General features: G+C 37.6%; 1 protein-coding gene across 3 annotated transcripts in view; it reads left to right on the top strand.

Annotated features, from left to right (window-relative positions):
• The window catches only part of SETD2 (SET domain containing 2, histone lysine methyltransferase), a 75,696-nt gene that overhangs the window by 2,190 nt on the left and 48,086 nt on the right, over window positions 1-25,420 (top strand). The window contains exons 2-3 of one of the 3 annotated variants that reach the window (XM_043442994.1): window positions 17,275-17,290; window positions 18,936-23,293. In XM_043442994.1, the coding sequence (XP_043298929.1) occupies window positions 17,275-17,290; window positions 18,936-23,293 (4,374 nt within the window). Of the gene's footprint in view, window positions 1-17,247; window positions 17,291-18,935; window positions 23,294-25,420 lie in introns of all 3 variants that reach the window. The other 2 variants (XM_043442993.1, XM_043442992.1) reach the window with 2 other exon arrangements.

The following is a 25,420-nucleotide window of genomic DNA, read 5'->3' as shown; positions in this document are numbered from 1 at the left end:
ACCCCAGAGACCGAAAAGCGGTATCGTGGTTAAAGAACTTGGATTTCAGAGCCAGGCATACCTGGGTTTGAACATTCGTTGAACCTTGAACAAGTGACTTCATCTCTCTAAGTTTGAGTTTTTCTTATCTTTGAAATAGGTGTTGTAATGGAAGCAACCTCATAGGACTTTTGGGAGAATCAAATGAGAATAATATATGAAAAGCACTTGACACAGAGTGTGACACATGTAAGTGCTTCTAGCTGGGGTCATCAAGGAACGCTGAAGAGGTAGGATGTTAAGCATGAAAAGATTAGGTGGGCCAGAGAGGTGGTGCCATGACTGGGCGGGGAGGAATGACCAAGTGCCCTTTTCAGACTGTAGATAGTTTGAAATATTTCCGAGACACATGAAGAAATGAATCATGAAACTTAAATTCAGTTTGATTGAAGTAACAGTTGGAACCTGATGTTCTGTGTTTGTCTCCTACCAACTATTTAATCAGACACAGCTGTAAGACCTAGCTTTTCCTCAAGTATCTAGGATTATGTTTCAGGTGAAAGTGACTATAATCACCTGAGTATCTGTGCGTTAGGTGTCTGGTGTTGAGGGCGTTAGGGCCAGGTGTTGAGGACACTGCAAATTAAATCCAGTTGTAGTCTTCAAGGAGTTCTTCTAATGAGAGACACAGGCAACTCCTTTACAGAGATTGCTGTCCTTTGATTGTATGCATATTTACTTTGTGCCAAACATAGGCATGCTGGGGTGAGCAATGTACAAAACAATTTTGCTTGTGTTAGCACCCTTCCTAGTGAGGGGTAATAATACATAATATAGAATGTTAAAAGGTTATTACTTTGGAAAATGGAGCACAATAAGGGGGACAGAATTTCTGGGGTAGATGTTGAAATGTAAAATGAGGTGCATTGGGTGAACCTTCTTGAGAGTGATGTTTAGGCAGACTAAAGAGGGAGGAAGCTAGCCCTGTTACTATCTGGGGAGAAAGCTTCCAAGTAGAGGCAATAGTTTGTTCCAAGGCACTGAGACAGACCTAGAGAGTTCTGCTCAGTATGGCTAGAATGGAATGAACAAAAAGGTAATAGTATTAATACATTATGTTAGGGTGGGGTACAGATTTCACAGGGCTTTGTAGAGTGTTTATAAGTATTTTGCCTGGAGTTTTCAACCAAGGAGTGACACGGTCTGCTTTCAGCTTCCGAATGATCTCTAAAGTTGGCAGAGAGGAACAAACAGTAGAAGCAGGGAGATACATATAAGGAAGCTGGAAATTGAGGAGAGAGATGCTCATGACTTCTATCAAGGTAACAGGAGATAGTGAAAAATGGTTGAATTCTGGATATGTTTTGAAGATCATCCCAATGTGAATTGTTGATAGAGCAGATGTGGCATGTGAGAGAGGAATCAAGGATGATTCCAAGAGTTTTGGTCTGAGCAGTGAGAAAGATAGGGTTGCCATCAACCAGAATAGGGGTGACTGTGAGAAGAGCACGTTTGGGGAATAGATGGGTTCAGTTTTAGAAGTGGTAAGTTTGAGATGCCTTTTAGATATCCTGGTTGAATTGACATTCAAGTCTGGAATTTAGGAGAAAGGTCTGGACTAGAGATAAACTTTGTAGTCGGCCACTTAGGTAGTATTCAAAGCCACAAGACTGGATGAGAGCACCAAGGGATCCAGTGTGGAGAGAGAGAAGGACACAAGATTATTGTTGTTGTTGTTCAGTTGCTAAGTTGTGTCTGATTGTTTGCAATGGCATGGACTGCAGCGCGCCAGCCTTCCCTGTCCTTTCACAGTCTCCTGGAATTTGCTGCATTTCATGTCCATTGAGTCTGTGATGATCTAACCATCTCATCCTCTGCTGCACTCTTTGCTTTTGCCTTTGGTTTTCCCAGTATCAGGGTTTATTCCAGTGAGTTGGCTGTTCGCATCAGGTGGCCATAGTATTGGAGCTTCAGCATCAGTCTTCCCAATGAATATTCAGGGTTGATTTCATTTCAGATTGACTGGTTTGATCTTGCAGTCCTAGGGACTCTGAAGAGTCTTCTCCAGCGCCACAATTTTAAAGCATCAATTCTTCAGCGCTCAGCCTTTTTTATGGTCCAACTCTCACATCTATATGAATACTGGAAAAACCATAGCTTTAACTATACGTTTTGGAGCCCAAGAAAATCTGTCACTGCTTCTACTTTTTCCCCTTCTATCTGCCATGAAGTGATAGGACTGGATGCCATGATCTTAGTTTTTTGGATGTTGAGTTTCAAGCCAGCTTTTTCAGTCTCCTCTTTCACCCTCAACAAGAGGCTTTTTAGTTCCTCTTCACTTTTTGCAATTAAAGTGGTATCATCTGCATATCTGAGATTGTTGATATTTCTCCAAAACTGCAATCTTGATTCCAGTTTGTGGTTCATCCACCCTGGCATTTCGCATGATGTACTCTGCATATAAGTTAAACAAGCCGGGTGACAATGTACAGACTTGATGTACTCCTTTCCTAATTTTGAATCAGTCTGCTGTTCCATGTCCGGTTCTAATTGTTGCTTCTTGACCTGCATACGGGTTTCTCAAGATGCAGATAAGATGGTCTGGTATTCCTGTCTCTTTAAGAATTTTCCATAGTTTGTTGTGATCCACGCAGTCAAAAACTTTAGTGTAGTCAATGAAGCAGATGTTTTTCTGGAATTCCCTTGCTTTCTCTATGATCCAGCAAATGTTGGCAGTTTGTTCTCTGGTTCCTTTTTCTTTTCTGAACCCAGCTTGTACATCTGGGAGTTCTTGGTTCACATATTGCTGTAGCTTAGCCTGAAGGATTTTGAGCATTACCTTACTAGCATGTGAAATGAGCATAATTGTCTGGTAGTTGAACATTTTTTGGCACCGCCCTTCTTTGGGATTGGAATAAAAACTGACCTCTTCCAATTCTGTGGCCACTGCTGAGTTTTCGAAATTTGCTGACATATAGAGTGCAGCACTTTAACTGCATCATCTTTTAGGATTTTTACATTAGCTCAGCTGGAATTCCATTACCTCCACTGTCTTTGTAGTAATAATTCTTAAGGCCCTCTTGACTTCACACTCCAGGATGTCTGGCCCTAGTTGAGTGACCACAGCATCATGGTTATCCTAGTCATTAAGACCTTTTTTGTATAGTTCTTCTGTGTATTTTTGCCGCCTCTTCTTACTCTCTTCTGCGTTTGTTAGGTCCCTACCATTTATGTCCTTTATCATGCCCATTCTTGCATGAAATGTTCACTTGACATCTCCAAATTTTCTTGATCTCTAGTCTTTCCCATTCTGTTGTTTTCCTTTATGTCTTTGCGTTGTTCATTGAAGAAGGTCTTTTTTTCTCTTCTTGCTATTCTCTGCAACTCTGCATTCAGTTGGATATATCTTTCCCTTTCCCCTTTGCTTTTTGCTTCTCTTCTTTCCTCAGCTATTTGTAAAACCTCCTCAGACAACTACTTTGCCTTCTTGAATTTCTTTTTCTTAACTGCAATGCTAAGAGGATTGATACAGAGGGCAGTGTTAATATGGATGGCATCCATAAACTTAGGGGAAAATTACGTCCTCACTAACCTCTTAACTAGAAGTTAGCATTTCTTTTAATTACTAATGTAAACAGAAAACTATAGTAGTATTAACTCATGATTAGCCTGTAATACAGTACCTGTGATTTTACTGCTAGTACAAATCACAGATTTTATATATTTTAATTATTGTAGATACCTCATTATCTGTGTTCATCATTACATAGAAATTTCAGTAGATTGGAGATCCACCACTAGATTGTTGAGAAGCATATATACTACTGTATCATACATTTGGGGTTTTTGTCCCAAAGGTAATTGGTCTCCTTTGTTTATTTCATATATTTAAAAATACTAAGCTGAAAAGGAATTTGCAGGCTTTCACCTGACTCCAGAATGGTCCAAGGCACAAAACATGTTAAACCATTGGACTCTATCCTAGCTCCTGGTTTAGAATCTCACCTCTTTTACTTAATAGCTGTGTGAACCCGGGCAAATTTTGTAATGCCTTGGTGTCCTTGTAGGTAAAGTAAGAATCATAACAGTATTTTCTGCAGAGGGTTTTACGAGGATTTAGGAAATAGGACAGTGTTAAGTTTTTTTGAAAACTTTGCTTATTTTTAATTGGAGCATGATTGCTTTAAACTTTTATTAGTATTGGCTAAAAAGATGCAGCTAGAAAGAACAGTACTTTATAAGGCACTGTGATATGAAAAGCATGGTGAATTTGGCAAAAATAAAGTTTATTCGCTGGCAAAAATACTTTAGCATGTTCAAATTAAATATAAAGCAGTGGGGTTAGTCATGTTCTTACAACATTCTCATAATTCACCTAAGTTACGGTGGGGTTAGAGATGCCATAGGAAGCCAACTGAAAGAATCCACATAGAGTCTGGACCTTTAGGAGCTTTGCAGCCAGTCCATAATTCAGTTTTTGTTATTTTAAAAGAGAAAAATAGTTTTATAGTGATTGAGGTATGTTCTTCAGGCCAAGGTATAGTCTTTGGGCTACTGAGGTACACGGGAGGCCAAACTGCTACTCGAAGGGTTTCCTTGTGATCACAGTAAGCCTGATGGAACTATTCTTTTGCTTAGGATAGAGTGTGTGTGTGTGTGCTCAGTCGTGTCTGACTCTTTGCAACCCTATGGACTGTCCATGGAATTATTCAGGCAAGAATACTGGAGTGGGTTGCCATTTCCTACTACAGGGGATCTTCCAAACCTAGGGATCAAACCCATGGTTCCTGCACTGGCATACAGATTCTTTACCACTGAGCCACCTGGGAAGCTCAGAATAGAGTATATCTCTCCAGATTTCATGTCCCTCTTTTTGCTCTTGCTTCATCTAGATTTCCAGCCAACGAGTCTTCCTACTGACAGATTATGTCTCTAAAAGGGTATCGAGTAACTGTTGTTGAGCAGTTACTGTGTTTCCCTAAGAAATGTTCAAACTGTCAAGACATACCTATCAATTGACCCTTTCTAGTTTTTTTTTTTTTTCCCTTTCTAGTTTTAGTGGAACTTTGGTGTTTCAAATCTTTTCTGCCACCTTTCACTGTAGTGACTAATTGATTTAATCTATAAGAGCCGACTCATTGGAGAAGACCCTGATGCTGGGAAAGATTGCAGGCAAGAGGATAAGAGGGTGGCAGAGGATGAGATGGTTAGATAGCATCACTGATACAGTGGACATGAGTTTGAGCAAACTCTGGGAGATGGTGAAGGACAGGGAAGCCTGGTGTGCTGCAGTCAGTCAGAAAGAGTTGGACATGACTTAGCGACTGAAGAACAAATTCCCCTTTAAATTGTAATGCATTGTGATTTACTCTTTAACAGATATGATAATAATTTTTCTTAACCCTTAGAGATGTTTAGTGTTGTTCTGTGAGCATTGTCAGTTTCTGCAGAGAAGCGAGAATAGTCATATGCTAGAATAAAAAGTTGACCTGCTTCATAATTTGTTAATTCTTGTGAGATACTGTAGAGTATCTTATTTTGTAATGTGTGTACTGAGGGCTATTGTAAGCCCCTGAGAGATGATTCATATTAGAAACTGAAACATTTACACCTATAGTCACTGAAATTCAGGCTTAGAATTCTTTCTTTCCCTTTCTAAGAGAGATCTGCTCTCTAGGGAGAAAGAATCTTTTATTTGGGGGGGAAAAAAATTCGAACTTTCGGAAGTTTTAAGACTAGCATAGTGAACTCCCATATTTTCATCTGGATTGACCAGTTGTTGAAATTTTGCCACATTTGCTTTATCTTTCTTTATAAAAATGTATATACCTGTGTTTATTTGTTTTTAATCTATTTTTGATTGAAGGGTAGTTGCTTTACAGAATTTTGTTGTTTTCTGTCAAACCCTGTGTTTGTTTATTTTGGGTTAAACCATTTGAGAGTAAGGTGAGGGCATCATGACCCTTTACCCCTACCTAGTTCTTAGTATAACCTGAGAACAAGAATGCTCTTAGATATAACCAACATGCAGTGATCAAATTCAGGCAATTTAACATTTATAATAATACACTTGATATATAGTTCATATTTAAAGTGTGCCAGTAACTTCAATAGTGTCCTCTTTTTTCGGCCTGGGGTTACATACTGCATTTAATTGTCATTTTTTAAAAATCTCTGAAGATAGGGCTTTAAATTCAAGGTACTTTACTGCTATTACCTCTTTATACTAAACATAAATATCTTGAAAACAGTAACAATGTCTGGTATTGGTTTGAAATGTTTTCATTTTTTCTTTTTATTTATTTATTTAGGCTGCGCCTGGAGGCATGCGGGCAGGATCTTAGTTCCCCTAGCATCAGGGTCTTAACCACTGGACCACCAGGAAAGTCCAGAAATGGTTTCTTTCTTAATTACTAGAACAATAAATGCTTATTGCAGAAGGGCAATATACTTAATGTACTTAACAGAGGAAAAAGTAAAAATCTACCTTTAGCATCTCTTCTTGGCTCCATCTCTTCAAATCCAGCTCATCCTAGAGGTAACCACTACTCACAGTTCAGTGTATACCTTTCCAGATCTTTTTGTCTACTATACATACTGCATCATCTGCCTGCTTGCATTTGTGTGTAAGATGTGCTTATTTCTTCAATAGGGAATACTCTATATTGTGAATGTACCATATTAAGTTACTTTATTTTATATCATGTTAAGTAGTTTAAAAGCCTTAGGACATGAGCTGCTGGAAAGTGTCTCCTTCCAAATGTTTTCCCACAGGGTAAGTTTATCTGGTAATTTATGATTGTGTTTTCGTGATTCTGTTTAGAGTTTGATTCCTACACTTCTCTCTTTCCTTTTCTTTTTTAAAATTCTATTTTATTGTCCATATTTATTTCTGTTTGTCTTGTCTGGTGTTGATGGATTAAAATAGCTTTTATTCCTGCCCTACTTTGATTAGTTGGTTTTCTCAACTCAAGGTATTTAAGAGCAGTCTCTTGAAAATGGTTAATTTGAAGCTTGCCAACAACCTAGTCAACTGAAGATTCAATAGGTTTATTTTTTTTCATAATGGGATTTATATTCATGAAAGTGTACTTTCATGAATTCAAATGAGAGACAATTATTTTGTGTAATTTTTGGTTATTGTACGCTAATCGGGTGTTGTATTTGAGTCCCTCAGCTTTGAAATTTCATGTATAACTCTTTGGTAGGTTTTTTGTTTTTGTTTTTTTTTTAATTAAGCTTAATGATTATTTCAGTGTCTTTTCCATCTGAGCAAATACTTTGGTCATTTAGATGGAGGTTTAGAGTTTGTCTAAGGTTCTTAAGGTGTTTTTATTTTAGAATGCCTTTTCTGTCCCATGATAACATCTCACTAATGAAAATATCCTTAGGATGGTGTGGGTAGTGACAGGGATTTGATCCTGCTGTCAGGCTTCTACCAGGTCTGCTTACTGGGAGCACTGCTGTGGGTGTGTAAGAACCTGGAGCAAGTGGTGGTTTCTGATTGTAGTTCTTCCTGCTGCCCACTTCCTGCCAAATGCAGTTAGACTGTCTTTGGGGAGGGCTGTACAGTAATCACCACTATTTGCTTCATGATTACCTCTTTGGAGACTCATGGACTAACTTGTGTTTTGAGTCTTTTGTGTGGTATTTCGCTTCTTGGTGATTAATTGTTAATTACATATGCTCTACATTAGTAGGCAGAAGATGTCATGTTTAAAATTTTTATGAATTTTTGTATGACTGTAAGGTAGGGCTAACGTTTTTCGTAAGTTATATAGATGAATGCAAAAACCCTTTCTTGCGAAGTCCATTTTTCTGATGCTGAACATAACAGACTTTCTAAAATTGCCTGGTTAAATGTATATTTCTTCAATTAATTCCTCAATTCTAGTATCTATATCAATTCTAAAACATAAGCTACACTTTTTGTGGTACTACTTCTGTGCTAAAAATTTTAGATTATCTGTAGAAAACAGATGAGTTTTGAGGTACAGTAAAACACTTTGTTAGAAATAGGTTAAAATGGACTCCTGAGGTTTTCCTCAGGGTCACCATAATAGGTATCTTATTTTCGCTCAAGTTTACTGTATCCATTAAAAAATAAATATGAGAATATAATTATTTAGGAAGCCAGTTGTCTAAATTATGAACAATACAGTATATAGTCTTCTTGACAGATTAACAGCAATTTGTATAAAGAATTAAGGTTAATAACTAAATAGTAACAAATTGAAACAGTGATAGTTAAATATAAAACCAGTATTTCCCCAATTATAGAATACTGTTGTGTGTTACAGAGAGACAGTCTACCAAAAAATATTTGGAGCTCATCTTTCTTTGGCTACTTTTCTTTATTATTGGAGAGGATAATGATAATGTCAGAGGTTATGAAATTGGAGCAGAAGTTGGAGTCTATGATAGGAAATTTTTTTCAGATATGCACATGCTAGCTGCTCAGTTTGTTAGTGTTGTGCTTTTGTGACATGTAGCTATTAAGTATTTTTATTACTAATTTTTCATACGAATATTTTAAAAGACATATTTGTATGCATGTGTATTTTTTATAATTCTCTGACTTTTAAGGTACTTCGGGTGGTTCCTGACACCATCCGGAAAGGCTGGCCTTCCATTGGAGCCCGTTGCAGCGCGTACCTGCCCGTTGCGTGGTTTAGGCGGTGGGCTCTGCTGTGAGGGCCTCGGGGACTTGGCAGTCCTGTGCTGGGTCGCTCAGTTGTGTCTGGACTGCAGCCCGCCAGGCTCCTCTCTCCATGGGGATTCTCCAGGCAAGAATGCTGGACTGGGTTTCCATGCCCTCCTCCAGGGGATCTTCCCAACCCAGGGATTGAACCCAGGTCTCCCGCACTGCAGGCGGATTCATTAATGTCTGAGCCACCAGGGAAGCCCTTTGTAGTCCTAGTTCTAGAAAATCCAAGGACCATGATAAGTATGTTTTAGAGACTTATTCTTTTAAATGGAGGAATCCCAGTAAGTAGCATCCGGGAACATAGTCATATGTGCTTAGTTAATGTTTGAGTTGACCTGATTGTTCATAACTCTCTTTATCCTATTTTCCTCATAGAATGAATGAGGAAAATTATAATCATGCTAACATTGATGGTAAAACTGTCTTAAATAACTATTAGAATTAGGAGAGGGGGGTCAGGGAATTGAGCTGTATGAGTTGAGCTTATGAAAGTGATTGGTGCTCAAGACACTTTTTAGGCTTCTGTTCATCTTGGTGAAGACTAATGAAACCCAGAGATCTGGTGGTGGTGGTCTGAGATTATGACTGCTGCCTTAGGTAGGACAGTGAATTGTGCTTTGTCTTAGAACGTATTTCACTTAGTATGATAACTTTAGGGCCATCCATTTTGTTACAAATGGCATTATTTCTTCTTTTATGGCTGAGTAGTAGTTCATTTGCCATCTATTGGTCGCACAGAGTCAGACACAACTGAAGCGACTTAGCAGCAGCAGTAGTTCATTTTATATATGTGTGTGTGTATGTGTGTATATATATATATATATATATATAGTGTGTGTGTATAAATACACACACACTACAGCCTCTTTATCCATTCCTCTGTCGGTGAAGATTTAACTTATTTCTATGTCTTGGCTACTGGGAATAGTGTTTCTATGAATATAGGTGTGCCTGTATCTTTTTGAGTTGCAGTTTTGTCTGGATACGTGCCCAGGAGTGGGGTTGCTGGATCCATGGCAACTCTGTTTTTAGCTTTTTGAGGAACCTCTGTATTGTTTGCCATAGTGGTGGCACCAGTTTCTGTTCCCACCAGCAGTTAGGAGGACTCCCTTTTCTCCACACCCTCTCCAGCATTTGTTGTGTGTAGACTTCTTAATGATGGCCATTCTGACCAGTGTGAGGTGGCAGTTGTAGTTTTGATTTGCTTTTCTCTAGTGATTAGCCATGTTGAGCATCTTCTCATGTACCTGTCAGGCATCAACGTGTCTTTTTTGGGGAAAATGTCTATTTTAAGATCTTCTGACCATATTTTGATTGGCTTTTTTTTTAATCGAGTTGTTTGTATATTTTGAGTATTAGCCCCTTGTCAGTTGCGTTGTTTGCAAATATTTTCTGTGTGAAGAGTTTTATGGTAAATAGATGTTCTCCTTTCATTGTCTTTGAAGTAATTACAGTACTACTATTTCAGTTCTTAGTGTTGTAGATTAAAAAGTATTGGAGTTGGTTTTCAAATCCAGTTTAACTGACTTTTCTGACTTTTAACTGACTTTTCTGACTTTTAACTGACTTAACTGACTTTTGAGAGTCCCTTGGTCTGCAAGAATATCAAACCAGTCAATCCTAAAGGAAACTAGTCCTGAATATTCATTGGAAGGACTGATGCTGAAGCTGAAACTCAAGTACTTTGGCCCCCTGATTCGAAGAACTGATCACTTGAAAAGACTCTGATGCTGGGAAAGATTGAAGGCTGGAGGAGAAGGGGATGACAGAGGTTGAGATGGTTGGATGGCATCACCAACTCAATGGACATGAGTTTGAGTAAGCTCCCGAAGTTGGTGATGGACAGGGAAGCGTGGCGTGCTGCAATCCTTGGGGTCGCAAAGAGTTGGACACGACTGAGCATCTGAACTGGTTACTCTGTTTTGCCTCTCCGTCAGGTGTTTTGGAAACACATAAAGGGGAGAAAGGGGATTAGAGCATGCCTTCTGAAGGAAAGGCCCTAGAAAAGAAAACTTTGGCTGAGTCATATACTACTTTTTTCATTACACTGTACTAGTTACAGTGTTTACACAGTGTCAGCCTTGATTTTTCAGTGTTCTCATAGGTGTTGATGGTAGACATGAAAACCCAATTGCCTAGTCGCACTTCTGGATATGGTATTAGTTACTGTTGTTAATTCCAAGTCATAGTCCTTCGATCATTTTATTTTACTCTTTGCTGTTTCTCTGTGAGGTGGGCATCTCCCTTGTCAGTTTGAAGTATTCCTTTGTTATAGAGCGTGAGTTTTAACCTCGTACAATAAGCTGTTGATGGCACTCCCCACCCCTCTGTGATGAGAATATTTTGGGAGTTGATGAGGGCTGTGGACCAACTACATTTTCAAAATTGTAATTTAGTGTAACTTGACTTTTGAGATACAAATTAAAACTAGAAACACGTGGTATAGAAGGTATTATGCATTATTATAGTATATATCTGGAATTTGGTATCTGGTAGTGGAAATTGCACTCAAATTTCTCATTTGCAAAATGACTTACAGAATACTGTTTTTATTAATAGATTTGCTTTGAGAACTCAAAAGATAATTTTCACAGGAAGTGAAAATTTAGCACTGTGATGCCTTATCCAAAGAGATTGGCAAATGGGTGGAAAATAGGTTCAAATATTCAGAATATTAGTATTCTCCTTCCCAAACACAAAATCGTTTTATATTCATTGTTGCTGGTCTTTTTTTTTTTTTCAAGTTTTTCACCTAAACTATTTTAAAATAAAATGACTCTGAAGTAGAACTGTGTATTGATGTTATTTGGCAAAAGTTAATGTATAGAAAATATTTCCATCATACATAATGTTTGCTATGGTTACATGTTTATGATTTTATTTTGTTTTATTATTGGGGAGTTAAATCTTACAACCATAGGAATAAATTCTAAACCAGATGGGTAAATCCTGGTGATTTGCTTGGGTCAAGGGTTTAATGCTCAGCCACAGCCAGGTGAACAGGCCCTGATTGTGGGTAGGTGGGTGATTGGATGGTAATAGGAATACATATCTTTTGCCAGCACTTTGCTTGCTACATGTGCACACATGGTTTCTTGTTTGCTTGTTTGGAGATTGGTTATCCTCTTTCGTATTGCAATTAAACATTAAGCATTTTTTATTATGGAAAACTTCAGACGTTCATACAAGAGAGAATGGTATAATGAATACTCTTTGCTCTGCCCAATGTACTCATCAAGCTTCAGCAGTTATTAATGTTTTGCCATTCTGGTTTCATCTGTCTCCTACTCTTCTGTTGTTACTGGAATATTTTAAAGCACCCCGGGTATTCTATCATTTCATACTTACAGAAGTAAGAGAGTCTTTAAAAATAACCACAATATCATGGTCATATCTAGTGCGTGCATACATTCTAAGTTGCTTCAGTCATGTCTAGCTCTTTGTGACCCCATGGACTGTAGCCTGCCAGGCTCCTCTCTGTCCATGGGGATTCTCCAGTCAAGAATCCTGAAGTGGGTTGCCATGTCCTTCTCCAGGCATATCTAGTGCCACTGGCAGTAAATATTTAATGTTATTTAGTATACTGTCCCTGCTCACTTTTTAAAAAAAATAACAGGATCTAAGTAATCATGTGATTCTTAGATTTAAAATCTCAGTCTGTGATAGTCTCCTTATATGTTTGCTACATATTTTGAAGACTGGTAGTTATATCAGGCCTTTCACCCCACCTCCTTCCTGCTAGTAGTTTTTCAGTTACATATTGTATCATGTTGGTCGCAGGTAGGGGAGGGCACATGTCTGGTTGTTTTAATTTTAGTGATGTCAAAATTAATCATCAGATTCTAGTGTAGTTAGTTGGCTTGATCCATTCATTACAAAAGTTCCTCATCAACCTTTCATCTGCTAGGTTTTGCTGCCATTGATGATTATTGCATTTATTAGCTAGAATTTTCCTATAAAGAACAGCTATTAGTCGCCATCTGTTTGATTGCCCTGAAACACAGACACATGATCAAGACTCTAGTTTGAACACTTCTGTTATTCTTTATTTCATGATGCAGCCCCTTCTGTTGCTAGGCAGATACATTTACTATTACACTAAATCAAAATATGTCTCTCTGAAACTTTTTACTGTTTTTCTCCCAGTTCTGTGTAATAGCTAATAAATATTTGACTTAAAGAGCAAAGGCTCTGCAGTCAAACAGCCTGAACACTTGGCTCTGCCATGTTACCAGCTATAACTTACGTTTCTTCATTTGTGAAAATGGGAACGCAAATATGGAGTATACTCTTCTTAGGTTTGAGGATCAGATGAGCTAGTTGTATGTAAAGCATTTAATGAAATATCTGGAAAAATGGAAATATTCTGTTAGCTACTTACAATGGTGCTGGCAGTCTAATTGGCTGTAAGACAGTAGTATACATAACGTGGTTCAGTTACCAAGAACTTAGCCTTCAGCTCTTTCTGTTGTGATTCATTGGCTAGTACTAAAAATGAATTTCAGCATTTATACATAATGTCTTTTGAAGGTTATTTGGTAATGGTTATACCTTCTCCCACAATTTGCTAATGAGGAAGATGAAACAGGTAATTTAAGAGATTTAACTCAAAACAGAGAAAAATGTAGTGAAACTCATTTGTATATAATAAGCCCTAAAATGTTCAAATTAGATCCCCATTCTGCCCAATTATGGCTTTTGGAAAACAGGTTACTTTAACAGAAGAACATAATTCAGTTCATGCAAGTGTTGCTAGAGGCTAATTTGGAAGACCAGTTTAGAAACATTTCAGGTATACATACTATTGTTAACATTTGGGATGATATTCTTAGCTTTCCTCACTGACTAGGAACTCTTCAGTGATACACTGGAGATCACCTGTGTTTACAAAGTGATTTCTTGTTTAAAGAAGATAACTTTACTATCTATATAGACACTCCACATTAAAATAAAATTTCAACTATGTGGGGATGTAAGAGTAATTGATGAATATGACATGGGAGAGAGAAATATGTTTTGACCTATATTTATTTATATAACCAGAGATAGCTTTGAAAAGATGCCATACTTTGAGAATATTCCTGCTGTAATTTCAATAACATTTAAAAATAACATTTAATCTATGCACATGAAACTCTTAGCAGTCAAAACTCTGTTTGAGATACTATGCTAATTGAAGATGTGGAGTTTAGATCAAATGAGATATAGTGCTTATGTTTATTGAGTCCGTTGGCACTAGTTCAGGTTAGTATATTCATTCCAAACCACTTTGCCACAAGTTTCCAGGCCTTTGGTAAAAAGCAGTGGTATTCATGGATTTTTTTTTATCCACATAAATCACATATATTTCTCCTCAGTGTTTTTATTCACTTGTCCTCATGAGTTCCATTTCTTGGATGAGAGGATGGCAAATGTTATAATTTATGACTTGTATGGCTTGTCTTTTCTACAGGTCAGTTTTGAGGTTTTGACCTCTTTTCCTTTGAGAATTGCTTAAAATGAGAAAGCTAAAACCTGATATTATTGTTAAGAAATTTCTTTGATTCAAAAAGTAATGAGAATTTATGCTAGGAATGGGACTGGTAAACCCAAGGAGATTATACAGTAAGGACAAGATGTTATTGATACCTTTGTCTCTTTGTAATTTACACTGTTTTGAGGAAAACAGGCACACTAAATGCAAGTCAAGGCTATATATGTAATTGTCATTCTGCAAAGTTTATGATGGAGAAGGAGGGTGGCTGGCGCTGTGAAATTTTGCTTCTTTCCTAATTTTGGAGATAATCACTTAGTACTTGAGAAGGATTCCTTGCCAGTATTTCCCATGGCTCTTACTTGGACCTTGATGTGTATAGCAAACCAGTTTTATTCTGGAGAGCTCAGAGTACTACTTGAAGTCAACCCCTGGGCTAAGATGTTATGAGCAATGTTATGAAATACTAGTCTTCCGTTTTGTCATTTATCTTCCTTCCTTTTGTTATCAGCCAGTTCTCCTCTCTTTTCTCTTGAGTTTTCATCTCTTCACAATACTACCTCTGCAATTTTATACTCTATTTATTATAGAGTCAAGTTCACTGCCTACCTGAATATGAATTTAGAAAGATTTCAGGTAGTGTTTCTCCAGCTGAGGCTCTAGGATCCCCAAGAGTCCATTAGTCTCTTTAAAAAAAAAAAAATTCTTAAAGGACGAAGGAGTCTGTGACGATATTTAATAGTTTTTCACATTTTATTATGTTGAAAAATAATTAATTTTTTGAAATAATTTCAGGCTTATAGAATGATTTCAAAAGGAATAGGGATTTCTTATATACCATCCCCTAAATGTATATAGCACAGGGAACTCTGCACAGTGTTATGTGCCAGCCTGGATGGGAGGGGGTCTTAGGGGAGAACGGATATGTGTATGTGTATGGCTGAGTCCCTTCACTGTTCACCTGAAACTACCACACGTTGTTAATTGGGTATACCCCGATATAAAATGTTTTCTGTGTTTAAAAAAAAAAATTAAAAAAGAAAAGCAAAAAAATACTGCACTGAATGCAAAATTAATACAGATTCACATGTAATAGAAAAGAAAAAAATAGAAAGAGGCCCATATATCATTCAGATATGAGAAACACCAGCTTTAAGTATTTGAGGAATATTTGAGTTTTAGTAAGAAAGCATTAAAGATTAGGAAGGAGTGACTCTTTAAAGCCTTTACTTATTAAAATCAAGATAAAATGCTGTATCTGATATATGGTTCAGGAAATTCAGTAAACTGAAATCCTGGATTGAGACCTTCTAGGGCCTCACTTTTGTAACCTTGTATCTAGGATAAGAATTGTGTCTGATCTTAGGTAAGTCCTTATCCAGATTTTTCTTAAATGTTTCTGATGATAAGGAAACTTAAGTACCCAGTACAGAGGCACATTCCACTTGCAGCTACCTCATGTTTTGTTTTTATAAAGCAGTAAGAAAGACTAACAACTCAGTAGGTAATCAGTGGAAAAGGAGCTGAAAAAAGCACTTCCCAGAAAAAAGAAAAAATGCCAATGACCTATAGATATCTGTTAGGCTGGTAGAACTACAATTGAAGTTAGATCTAAGTACGTTGATGTGTAATTATATCCAGGGCTTTCAGCCCAGAAAAGGTAGAGAGGTGTAATTTCCATTTGTGTATGTCTTTTTCTCCTTTAAAAGCAATGTATGTGACCATATAAGCACACACTTTTTGGAAGGTAACAATAGTCGCCACTAGATAGATCTAATTTTAGTTGTATATCTTTTTGTAAATTTTTTTTTCCCTGTGTACATGTATTTTTCAAATAAAGAAAGCTAACATGTTCTAACCTAAAATGAGGTAAAATCTGTCATTGTGTACTTTTGTTGGTCACAGGTCCAACTTTTGGAATTGTGCAAAAATAATGCTGTTTTATCTTCTAAGTTTTCTGATACTTTGAGATAAATCACTATGGTCCTGTGACTTGTCTTTTTCCAGAGTAAATACAATTATGTCCTTTTAACTGTAGCCATTTCCTGTGTAACAGATGCCCTTACTATCCAGCTTGTGTATGTTTATGAATCTTGTTGATACGGCCCAATCTCTCTCATTATACACGTCCTCCCTTTGGAAGCTTCCTGTGTGTCCTGAGAAGTTGGTTGATTGGTCAATTTGAATAATCATGTCATTCTTTGGTTCTTTGAGCTTGCTGTGACAAAAACTCTTAATTAAATCTTTTCCCACATGTGTCCTGTGACCTAACAGAGATTTGTCTTTGTGTTGACATAGATAGTCAAGATTCTTTAAATCCAGTTCTTCAGTAAGCTGCAGATCTGCATACTGTACGTTTTTGACAGAAAATTGGCTGCATATTCCTCTGGTTTTTCTTCTTTAGTAGCTTTTCCAAAGAAGAAGCAAGGCATTCTAGCACGATCTCATGCTGGAGAGTTAAATGCATGTTTTTGCATTATGTTTTTATGTTTCATAGTGAGGGCACAGGAGACTCAGTACTACCTGTGACTTCTTACCCCTATTCTATCAACTTTCCTTCAAACTTTCCTTTTCTTTGCTCTTGACATTATATTATTTACCAAAGCAAGTGTTCTATTAAAAACATTTGTGGCTGATTCCTGCTATTAATTATGGCCTAACAATTTCATTAATGTCTTTAAAAAAATCTTTTAGGAACAATTCTTTGCATTCCTATCCTTCCACTAAACTAAGTTGCTTGTCTTCCTCTTTGCTGTTACACTTGTGCATACTACTATCCTTGTATTTATTTGCTCCATTATGTTGGAATTACTTTTATAACAATTATATTTTATGTTTACAGAAAATCATAAGAACTTCTTGAAGGGATGAACTCTACTTTAATCACCTTTTCTCTCCATCACCTAGCACAGTGCATAACACTATCTTCATTGAATATTTGCTATGCTAAATGTAACTAAGGCTATGAAGGGACAGATAGCCCACATAGAATATACCTGGAGGTTGTATGTATCCTAAGCTTTAATAAAAAAAACAACTTACATTTCATTCCGTTTTAAGTATTTACGATTTCTTTTTTATTCTTTTGCATGCTTTCTTGGCTGGATGACAATAGAGAAGAAGAAAATGAGGTAAGTATAATTTAATTAGGTATTCAATGATTATGAGATTGAAAACATTCAACATTTAGCTATCATTTTGAATATGAAATGAAGTAGTAGTTTTTGCTTAATTTTGTTTTTGGATTTATAATAATTCATTCCAGTGAGGGATGTTGTATATTTCAAGAAAATGGTTTTTAAACTTTTGAGCGTCAAGAGCTTTTGTCAAGGTAAAGGAAGCTGGCAACTTAAGACAATTTATTTTTACTGTTTTTATGCATTGAGCTTCCATGTAAGATTTAATTTGAAACGTGAATTCTCTTTCTTGAGAAGTATTTGAAGACCCCTACTCTGTGGTAACACGTGTAAAAACGTTTCCCACTTGGATGGTTACTGTATAATGTTTGAAAACTGATTTCAGATTTTTACCATGTTGAAGTAGAAAACTGTTCTCTTAAATAACCAGAGTTGATTAAAGAACATCAATTAGAAAATTGTTGTAGATGGCAAGTGTACTATCTTTAATTTAGACTTGAGTTTGTTGCTGTAGACTTTTCCGATGTCTACAACCTAGGTTAAGCCTTTAACTTCTGAAGCCCACTGGTTCCTTTGGTGGTTTGGCAAATAATGAAGGGTAAAGTCATCTTAGATATATACTTTGTAGTTGCTGCTTATAGTAGAATAATACTATAAGTCAGCTTGGCCTGGGTATGTATGGGGCCCAGCAGATGTAGTGGTAATGTTCCAGGACAGTAATTTTCAGGAAGGCAGAAAGGCCTGGTTCACATTTGGTTTGGTTGCCTCATCTGTAAAATGAGTGAGGTGGGAAACTGCTCTGTACCAGCGATTCCCCACATCTAGGGAGTCCCTCAGAATTGCCTGAGATGCTTGTTTTCAAAAAACAAACTTCTTGTTCACTTTAGAGCTATTGAATTGATATTTCCTGGAGTTTTGTCACAGATCTATATTTCTACCAAGTACCCAAGTGACTCTTTTTTATATATATATCTATTAATTTGTTTGGCTGCACTAGATCTTAGCTGCAGCACACAGGATCTTTAGTAGAAGCCTGTGAACTCTCAGTTGTGGCATGTGGGATCTAGTTTGCTGATCAGGGATGGAACCCAGGCCACCTGCACTGAAAGTGTGGAGCCCTAGTCACTGGCCCACCAGGGAAGTCCCCTCAAGTAGTCCCTTCAAGTGATGATTCTGTGTGATGCCAGAAGACCACTAGTTGTAATGACTTAAGATGTTTCTTACAGGATAGGGACAAGAACAAAGTATTTTCGTTATGGAGATGTTAGCTATTGCTGTCTATCCACATGCCCTCTTAGAGTGTATGTTGAAATACACGTCAGATTATTTAAAAAATTCTGCCTGGAAAATAGTTCTAAAACTGTAAAATCCTTAAGAGACAATAAGAGTAGAAAAATATGGATAATTGTTGAAACTGGGGATGGGTGCTTAGAGGTTTATTAAACTATTTTACCTTTGGGTATGTTTAAAATTTTCCATAATAAAGAGGATTTTTTTTATGCTTTTATAGCTTAATGAAATTCATGCTGTTTTTGTCATTAAAAAGGACTTTTTAGTTCTCTGACATTTTAGACTGTGATGCTTGCCATTTAAAAGTAACTTTATTGTAGTAGTAACTGCTCTTTTTGTTCATTCATAGGCAAAGATTGAAAATGTACCGAAAACAGGTTTCATCAAAGGACCAATGTTCAAAGGTGTTGCTTCTAGTCGGTTTTTGCCCAAAGGCACCAAGACAAAAGTTAATTTGGAGGAACAGGGACGACAGAAGGTGTCATTCAGCTTCAGCCTTACAAAGAAAACTTTGCAGAACAGGTTTCTGACTGCACTTGGCAATGAAAAGCAAAATGATACTCCAAATTCCCCAGTTGTACCTCTTCAAGTAGACTCGACCCCTAAAGTTAAGACGGACATTGGAGATACATTATCTACTACAGAAGAATCTTCGCCACCGAAATCAAGGGTAGAATTGGGCAAAATCCATTTTAAGAAACATCTGCTTCATGTAACATCCAGGCCACTGCTGACTGCTGCCACAGCAGCGGCGTCTCCATCTCCTCCCATGGCGCCAGTACCAGCAGTCATAGCAGAATCAACAACTGTAGACTCGCCACCCTCATCTCCACCTCCACCACCTCCACCTCCCCAAGCCACAGCACCCTCATCACCAGCACCAGTAACAGAGCCAGTGGCCTTGCCACACACACCAGTTACAGTTCTGATGACAGCACCCGTAGATGTAGCTGCTAGAGCCTTGAAGGAGCCACCAGTAACAATTGTACCAGAATCCTCAGAAGTGGACACTAAGCAGGACCCTGTATCTAATAATTCAGAAGGACACATAACTCACAATTTGAATGAGCAAGCAGATATTCCTTCACAAAAAGAAGATTCCCATATTGGGAAGGAAGAAGAAATTCCAGATAGTTCTAAGAGTAGTCTGGGCTCTAAAAAAGCAGGTTCTAAGAAGAAATCCTCACAATCTGAAGGCACCTTTCTTGGTTCAGAATCTGATGAAGATTCTGTACGGACTTCCTCAAGTCAAAGATCACATGATTTAAAATTTTCAGCAAACATGGACAGAGAAAGAGATTCAAAAAAGAGCTTAGCAACTTTAAAAAGTGAGGATTTAGGGAAATCTTCACGATCTAAAACAGAGAGAGATGATAAATATTTTAGCTACTCAAAACTTGAAAGAGATACTCGGTATATATCTTCTCGCTGTAGAGAGAGAGAGCGAAGGAGGAGCAGATCTCGGTCTAGATCTGACAGAGGCTCTAGAACTAGTTTATCTTATTCTCGGTCAGAACGATCTCATTATTATGACTCTGATCGTCGCTACCATAGGAGTTCCCCCTATCGAGAAAGGACTCGCTATTCTCGGGCATATACAGATAGCAGGGCGAGAGAGAGTTCTGACTCAGAAGATGAGTATAAGAAGACATACTCAAGGCGCACCTCATCTCATTCTTCCTCTTACAGAGACCTAAGGACATCATCATCCTACTCTAAATCTGACCGAGACTGTAAAACCGAGTCCTCTTACTTAGAGATTGAGAAAAGAGGAAAGTATTCTTCCAAATTAGAAAGAGAATCCAAAAGGACTTCAGAAAATGAAGCAATGAAAAGATGCTGTTCTCCGCCCAATGAACTCGGATTCCGACGGGGGTCATCATATTCCAAGCATGATAACAATGCTTCCCGTTACAAATCTGCCCCTTCAAAACCTGTATCCAAGTCTGATAAATTTAAAAATTCTTTCTGTTGTACAGAATTGAATGAGGAAACCAAACACTCTCATTCTTTTAGTTTACAGACTCCTTGTTCAAAAGGTAGTGAATTAAGAGTGATTAGTAAAATTCCTGAGAGAGAGAAGACTCGGTCTCCATCTCCATCAAATCAACTAAATGATTCACCTACTTTTAAAAAGCTAGATGGATCGCCTGTTTTTAAGTCTGAATTTATAGGACATGATAGCCATGATAGTATTAAGGAAGTAGACTCTTTATGTAAAGTGAAGAATGATCAGTTAAGAAGTTATTGTCTCACAGAATTAAATATAAATGGATCTCCAGGGGCAGAATCTGATTTGGCAGCATTTTGCACTTCTAAACATGACACTGTTTTGATGTCTTCTGATGATAGTGTGACTGGATCAGAGGTATCCCCCTTGGTCAAAACCTGCATGCTTTCATCAAATGGATTTCAAAATAATAATAGATGTAAAGAAAAAGACTTGGATGATACTTGCATGAAGCACAGTAAGTCAGAAAGCCCATTTAGAGAAACAGAACTCCTGGTGTCACCACACCAAGATCAACTCATATCTTTGCCAGTTATGACTATAGATTATTCCAAAACAGTTGTTAAAGAACCAGTTGAGGTGAGAGTTTCTTGCTGTAAAACCAAAGATTCAGATATATACTGTACTTCAAATGACAACCACCCTTCTTCATGTCATTCCGGAGCTGAAAATACTGAGCCTTTAGTAACGAAGATGTCTTCAAATAGCTTTATGAATGTGTATTTGAAATCAAAAACAGTTATATGTGATAATGGAAATCTAACCGATCAGCACTCAAAATTTGCATGTGGAGAATATAAGCAGAGTGTTGGTAGTACTAGTTCAGCTTCTGTTAATCATTTTGATGATCTGTATCAAACTCCAGGGAGCTCATGTATTGCTTCATCTCTTCAGAGTCTTCCCGCAGGAATAAAAGTGAACAGTTTAACTCTCTTGCAACGTGGAGAGAATATATCTCCAGTTTTGGATGCTGTGCCGAAGAGTAAAAACTCAGAGTTTTTAAAGCATGCAGAGAAAGAAACAGTAATAGAAGTAGGTAGTGGCCTTCCTGATTCAGGAAGGGGATTTGCTTCATGGGATAACAGGCATAATAATGGACTGTCTGAGAAATGTGTGCAGGAGGCTCACGAAGAAGAGAATTCTCTATTGCCTGATAGAAGAGGAAGACCAGAGATCTCTTTAGATGAAGAAGGTGGAAGAGGACATGCACATACTTCTGATGACTCAGAAGTTGTATTTTCTTCTTGTGATTTGAATTTAACTATGGAGGACAGTGATGGTGTAACATATACCTTAAAATGTGACAGTAGTGGTCATGCCTCAGAGATTGTATCTACTGTCCATGAAGATTATTCTGGTTCTTCCGAAAGTTCAAGTGATGAAAGTGATTCAGAGGATACAGATTCTGATGATAGCAGTATTCCAAGAAACCGTCTTCAGTCTGTTGTGGTTGTGCCAAAGAATTCTACTTTGACCATGGAAGAAACTAGTCCTTGTTCTTCTCGGAGCAGTCAGAGTTACAGACACTATTCTGATCACTGGGAAGATGAGAGATTGGAGCCAAGGAGACATTCATATGAGGAAAAATTTGAGAGTATAAGTAAAGCCTGTCCTCAAACTGAGAAGTTCTTCTTTCATAAAGCAGCAGAGAAAAATTTGGAAATTTCTTTTATACAGCCCAGCCGAAAACAAATAGATAATCATCTGCCTGAAATTGCTCATCCTCAGAGTGACGGGGTTGATAGTACAAGTCATCCAGACATAAAATCCGACCCTCTAGGTCATTCAAATTCTGAGGAAACAGTGAAAGCTAAAATAGCTTCTCAGCATCAAGAAGAGCTACCGATTTATTCTTCTGATGATTTTGAAGATGTCTCAAATAAGTCTCGGCAACAGACTACTTTTCCTAACCGGCCAGATAGTCGACTGGGAAAAACAGACTCAAGCTTTTCTTCTTGTGAGATCTCCCGAGTGGATGGCTTCCGTTCATCAGAGGAGCTCAGAAACCTAGGGTGGGACTTCTCTCAACAGGAAAAGCCTACCACCACGTATCAGCAGCCTGACAGCAGCTATGGAGCCTGCGGCGGACACAAGTGTCAGCAAAGTGCAGAACAGTATAGCGGGGCACGCAGCTACTGGCAAGGCAACGGCTACTGGGACCCGAGATCAGCAAGTAGGCCCCCAGGAGCTGGGCTTGTGTACGATCGAATTCAAGGGCAGGTACCAGATTCCTTAACAGATGACCGAGAAGAGGAGGAGAATTGGGATCAACGTGGAGGATCTCACTTTTCAAGTCAGCCCAGTAAATTTTTTCTGTCCCTTCAGAAGGACAAGGGTTCAGTGCAAGCACCTGAAATAAGCAGCAATTCCATTAAGGACTCTTTGGCTGTGAATGAGAAGAAAGACCTTCTGAAAAACTTAGACAGAAATGATATGAAAGATAGAGGGCCTCTTAAAAAAAGAAGACAGGAATTGGAGAGTGATTCTGAAAGTGATGGGGAGCTTCAGGACAGAAAGAAAGTTCGAGTGGAGATAGAGCAGGGAGAGACAGCAGTGCCTCTTGGCTCAGCACTGGTTGGGCCTTCCTGTGTCATGGAGGACTTCAGGGACCCCCAGCGGTGGAAGGAATATGCCAAGCAAGGGAAGATGCCTTGTTACTTTGATCTGATTGAAGAAAATGTTTATTTAACAGAAAGGTAAGCCAAATTAATACTTGTCTGAGAAGTTTTAATCTCTTTTTGTAGGAAAAAAACTTAGCTTTCAGAAGTTAATATATGAGTTCAATTGTATGAAATATAGTTGTGTGATAAAATGTAAATTTAAAAATCTAAAAAGTATATTTGCCTATTTAGATTTGGTGGTGTTAGAGTCCCTCAATATTTTTTTCCCTCTCAGGAAGGGGATGTCTGCTTTTTTTTTCCCCCCTCCCTTTACCTCTTTGGTTCTAGAAGTACATTAAAACCAAAGTATATAGAGCAGCCCAGTTTTTCTTAAATTTCTTTTTACATGTGAACCTGGAATAGAAAGTGGAACAAAACTCCGGCAAAATAGTCTGCTCTCAGAGAAGAAAAAAGTTATGTTGGATTTTTTTTTTTCTTCATTGTGAAGATTTTTGAAAAATATCTTTAGGTACTTTACAAGCTAGAACTAGATTGAAACACAGTGTTCTTTTGTCATGTTTTAAAATCTGATGCTAATAGATTAAACTTGGCAATAAGATAATGAGTTTTTAGGAAATAAATGGTAAAATCCCTCACATGAAATAAGGTATAATGAGAATAGGCTAATGAAAACATAATCCTCTAGAGCAGAGCTTCTTGGTCAACTTTCTTTCACCTCTTTCTGACAGTCTTAATTTTCTCAATGTAAATATATGTTTAATATGTGTTTAAAAAGTTTATAGTCTCCTAATCACCTACCTCCTTTTGGAAATTTCTCCTCTAGTTGAGAATCAACTTAGCCATCATCCCTTTAAGCATTCAGAATTTTTTAAAATGAAGACATTTTCCACTGTGGAAAAGGTAAAAGACTTCATCTTAACATTAGATCCATCAGAAGTTTTTCCTATTAAAAAAAAAAAAACACTCTTTTTTTTTTTTTGAAGGATAAAAAGAGCCTCTTATAGTAACATTCATTTGTATCTAGTTGTAAATTAGGTTTAACTTCAAAATATTGACTATTTTAAGTAGTACTCCTTAGGTATTCTGTGAGTAGAGTCATGCAAGTTACACGATCTTTGTACAGGAATAGAAATAAAATTAACTCTCTGGATTTTATTTAGCAGTGAGTTTCAGATATGTATAAGACTATACACAATAAATTTGGTTGGTGAGAGGCATTTGAGGGCCTTCTGGAGGGGGAAGCATTTATATATATACTTTTTAAATCCTGGAGAAGGAAAAAAAAAAAAAAAAATCCTGGAGGAGGGCATGGCAAACAACTCCAGTATTCTTGCCTGGAGAATCCCATGGACAGAGGAGTCTGGCGGGCCGAAGTCCACAGGGTTGCAAAGAGCTGGAGACGACTGAAACGATTTAGCACACATGCAACATTTTACAGTGCTTGACATATGCTGGGCATTTGTAGAAGCCACTGAGAAGACAAGTTACTGTCAAGTATGAGCATTCTTATGGCTAGTGAAACTAGGCTCACCTGAAAGAAAGCTGGGCTTGTTAGTCCTCATCTGACCTTCCGGAGCAACACAAAATAAAGCTCCTGCTTTTATATATAGCTTCTAAGTACTTGTGAGAAGGTATTTTGTTTATCTTTAGTCATCTTTCTTCAGGCAAAGCATATTCTTATGTGTGTTAATGAATTGTGTCTTTAATTGATCCAGATGAATCATTCTTATTATTGCAACTTGGCATGACCCTGCTTAGGTACTTTGTAAAACTGGGACTGTAGAAGAACTAATGTTGAAGGTGAAAGCAGATTAGTTAGGAGATTAAGACGGTCTCCTAGAGCAGGAGCTGTGCTCTTCACTTGTCTGTTAGTTGAAGAGTAAGTCATAGTTCCCTGATCTTAAGAAGGGGAACTTATTCATCTATCCTTGAATTTTTTTAAAACAGGATTTGCACAAAAATGATGTTGCTGAAGGAATCTCTAAAGGGTTTGATTGAGTTAAATTCTTGATTAAAAACTATTTTTGTTTTTTGTTTGTTTGTTTTTTAAGCAACCCCTTAAAACTATTACTTGTATAACTATGAGGACTGATTCTTTTTTTTTTTTTTTTGACCACATGGCAGCATACAGGATCTTAATTTCCCTACCAGGGATTGAACCTGTACCCCCTTGCAGTGGAAGCATGAAGTCTTAACCACTGG

Source organism: Cervus canadensis, chromosome 22 (genome assembly GCF_019320065.1).
Source record: "Cervus canadensis isolate Bull #8, Minnesota chromosome 22, ASM1932006v1, whole genome shotgun sequence".
NCBI classification, from domain to species: domain Eukaryota; kingdom Metazoa; phylum Chordata; class Mammalia; order Artiodactyla; family Cervidae; genus Cervus; species Cervus canadensis.
The sequence above is the reverse complement of the archived record's forward strand: the minus strand, read 5'-3'. Positions and strand labels throughout refer to the sequence as shown.